The sequence below is a fragment of the Egretta garzetta genome, unplaced genomic scaffold (assembly GCF_000687185.1).
Source record: "Egretta garzetta isolate BGI_Z169 unplaced genomic scaffold, ASM68718v1 scaffold173, whole genome shotgun sequence".
In the NCBI taxonomy this organism is placed as follows: domain Eukaryota; kingdom Metazoa; phylum Chordata; class Aves; order Pelecaniformes; family Ardeidae; genus Egretta; species Egretta garzetta.
The window spans coordinates 876364-880008 of record NW_009259112.1 but is presented as its reverse complement, the minus strand read 5'-3'; the positions used below and the strand labels follow the sequence as shown (position 1 = coordinate 880008).

The 3645-nt window shown below is 35.5% G+C and overlaps 1 protein-coding gene across 1 annotated transcript in view; it reads left to right on the top strand.

Moving 5' to 3' along the window:
- LOC104123227 (riboflavin kinase) overlaps positions 1–3405 on the top strand; it is a gene marked incomplete at its 5' end in the record, with an annotated part of 4641 nt that extends 1236 nt beyond the window's left edge. The window contains 2 exons of the mRNA XM_035891052.1: positions 258–360; positions 970–3405. Coding sequence (XP_035746945.1) covers positions 258–360; positions 970–1100 — 234 coding nt within the window. The remainder of the gene's footprint in view (positions 1–257; positions 361–969) is intronic.
- Between the last annotated feature and the right edge of the window lie 240 nt (positions 3406–3645).

Below are 3645 nucleotides of genomic sequence, written 5' to 3'. Positions count from 1 at the left end.
GGGTGAGGGGGGGGGGGAAGAGGTATCAGAATACTCTTAATTGAGTAGTGTTTCTTAAATTCCATGCAAAGTACATTTCTCCTTACTAACATATACAAAAGCCCTAGCCTTGTAATCTTGCATTATACATGCTAAACTACATGTCCCTTTTATTGGTGTATGTTGGGGGGAGTTTGAATTAAGAATATTAGCTGTACATCCTTACACTGAGGGAAATAAAGTTCATCATAAATGCCAACTTATTTATCTTCCTTTAGGAAACGCACATTATCCACACCTTCAAAGAAGACTTTTATGGAGAAATTCTTAGTATAGTCATAATTGGATATATTCGACCAGAAAAAAACTTTGATTCCTTAGGTCAGTATTGCAGGTCTGCCTCAAACTAGTCTCTCATTTGTCTTACTCATGCAAGTACTGTGTCTTCACCATATCTCTTCCATAATGAGAAGTTTTATCTATTAACCTTTGAAATGTCAGTAAAATGTTTTCATAAGCTAAATGTACAAGTTGGTTTGGAAGATATAGGGGTATGTTTTGATAGCACCCTAAAAAAGCAGAGATATGTTTTGGTATCGCCCTAAAAAATTGTATTGTCACTTCTCTGAGGAATAATTTTGAAATCGTGGGCTTGTCATAAAAATGTCAGCCTAGTCTGTTAATTTCTTTTTAAAATGCAACTCTGTTAGAATTGAAATAGTACCTGAAACTCTGTTGATCTTTTGCTAAAATGTCTTTTGGAACAAGGAGAGAGTAGTGCTTGTAACACTGAAAAATGCAACTTTGGCATGTTTAAAAAAAAAAAAGACATTTTAAACCCAAAGAATTTTGCCTTTCAAACCTTGTGATAATAATTGTATTCTACTTCTGTGATTGTTGTCTGGTATTCTGTGGTACACCTTATTTTCACTTGCTATTGTATGTTCAGAATTCAAAACAACTTTTAAATATCCCTACTATCTTTTTCAGAGGCACTCATTTCAGCAATTCAGGAAGACATTGAAGAAGCAAAAAGACAGCTAGATTTACCAGAACATCTTAAACTCAAAGAAGATAACTTCTTTCATCTGCCAGAAGGCAAAATAGTAAACAACCACTGAGCAAATCCCTGCTGCTTTTTTCTTTTTTTTTTCTCCTGCCCTGTTAATGGAGCTTTTGTATTTGCACTGCTTTTATAGGTACTTTGTTGTCATATGTCTGTCTCTTTAGGTGACTGAGGTTGGAACCAACCATACAAGATTATTTCAGCTTCCTTGTGTTAATTCTCCATTAGCCAGTCATACAAAAGGCGTAGAAGGCTGGTTTAGGTCCTTGCAGCTAAATTGCGTTACTGGTTTTTCAGAGATCTGAGCACAAGTGCACATCACCAAAGTTAATCGTGACCTCTTCTGAGCCTAAGGTGTGCATAGCTCACTTAAGTCAAGAATGTCTGTTTTTAACTTACAGAATGTTATTCCAACCTCTTCCCAGTTTTATGTCATTCTTGCATCTGGATTTTAGCAAGTGGCTTACAAAATTTTGCTACTGATTGAGTCAGAAATTTCCTGTGGTGCAGGAAGCCAATCATTAGATAGCAATAGCAAGATTAATTCCCTATAGTTCTTATTTTTATATGCTACTCAGCTGTCATGGTTGAAGCTGTTATTTTAATTGAGATTATTTATTTTAAGTTTATTTGAAGTGGAGGAAACACTGTTGCTCACTGAGTTACTGGAATCCAGGATGTACTTCTTCATAGTTGACTGTGCGTATGACAACATGTGACCTGTGTAGTTTACTTCTGAGGAAGTGTTTCATTGAAATTCAGGAAATGAATGACAGTGTGAAAGTTGATAGACTTTAAAGGTTCAGGCACAAAAGATCCAGAGTCATTAAAACAAGACTTCTGCTCATTGGGCCTTAAGGCAAAAGAGGTGATGAATGGCAATTTTGTATTTTGTGTGCTGATGGCATTTGTTCTGGGAAAATGGGGAGAACCTTGGGGATATTCACTGCACTGACAATAAAGTTGCTGACTCCAAGATTGACATTGTAAGGCACAGAAAGATCTCATCAGCTCTGCACCAAGTGCAGGTAGGAGCCAAGGTTTTTGGCTGATCAAGTAGACCAATACGTAAATTAAAGTCTTTGGGGATTCATGGAATAATATATCAACACTATAGTGGGTATTGGTTATTTATTACAAGTAATTGCAGCCATTCCTACTCTGAAATGTAGGAATAGGTAAATGCAGGGTGTATTGTCAAAGTAGACAAAATACAGAGTATACTTCTTAAAGTATGTAATATGTGATTCCAACTTTTTTTTTTTTTCTGATGAATTTTTCTATCCCCTACTCAGTGAGTGGAACTAGTTAAGCTGCAGTGACTTTGTCATGTTCATAATTTTTGACGTCAGCTTGTGATGTGGCTGGAACATTTTCTGAAACTGAAAATGGTTCTGCAGATATGTCTCAACTGTAATTCTGTGTCTGAACTACCATGTACAATTTGGAATGCACAATTTCTGTAGTGCAATTGTATGAATTTACTCCTTGTCCTATCCTATTCAAATCCTACTTTTCAGTCTAGGGTTTAAGAGAGTTTTAACAAGGTAGCTGTTTGGGTGTTTGTGGCAGGTACTGTCAGGATGGTAGTTCTGCTTCATATTGTTTTAAGTTTCAGCCAGTGTCATGGGATATTATTAAGGAAGAGGTCTTGAGCAAATCAAGGACTCGTGTTTGCTCTGTAGGTCTTCAGGATAAACTTCATTTCATTTAAGTGAATTGTTCACCAGTGCTGTGGATAGCAGAGACAGGTGGTATACAGAATTGGGGGGAGGAGGAGGGACAGTTATCACCAGTTAGATACACTTTCTTTTAAAGGAGAACAAAATAATTTAGTGGACTTTTACTATATAACATGTTGGAAACTGTATTTCTAAAAAGTCTGTAAAAGAATTATCTTGAGAGAGTGACAGTTGGATTTTATTTTTTTTACATTTTAAACTGGAGGGATGAAGGGAGAATTTTTTTTTTTGCAAAGATTTGAGGCATTCTTGACATTGTAATACTACTTTTTTTTTTTTAAGAATAACCAAAAGCCACACTAGTCAACTGAATATATTGTCAAGATTATATTTAAAGAATAGGTTGTTGTTCATCAAGGTACTGTAGCTAAACACTCATAGCCTTCTTTAAAATTGTTTGGGGATTTTTTTTGCCTGTAGTTTCATCTGTCTGTAGAAACCATTGTGCCTTAAGCCGGTTGTCTGAATAATGCTTTTCTGTATCTGCTAGTAAATGTTGCTATTGAAAATTCAATTCACTGTTTGGTTGTAGAACCACTCTGTTATCAGTAGAGAACAGTGGCAAAAGGAAAACTTGAAAAACTGTTAGTTTGCTCTCAAATCTTAGCTGAGGTGTGATGTGTGTGTTTGTCTTCAATTAGAGAAAATGTTGTTACATTCATTTAGCTGAGTGTACCTCCCCACATTATTTAAGAGAAAATGTTATATGTCAACTGTTTAAGCTCAATACATAATTCCTAGCACAGTATAAACTTTATGAAGGATTATATTTTTGTATTATGTACAAGTAGCTGTTTCAGTTGGTGTTGCTGCCCTGTACCATTAATAAAGGAACTGTAATTGACAAAGTTATCTTTC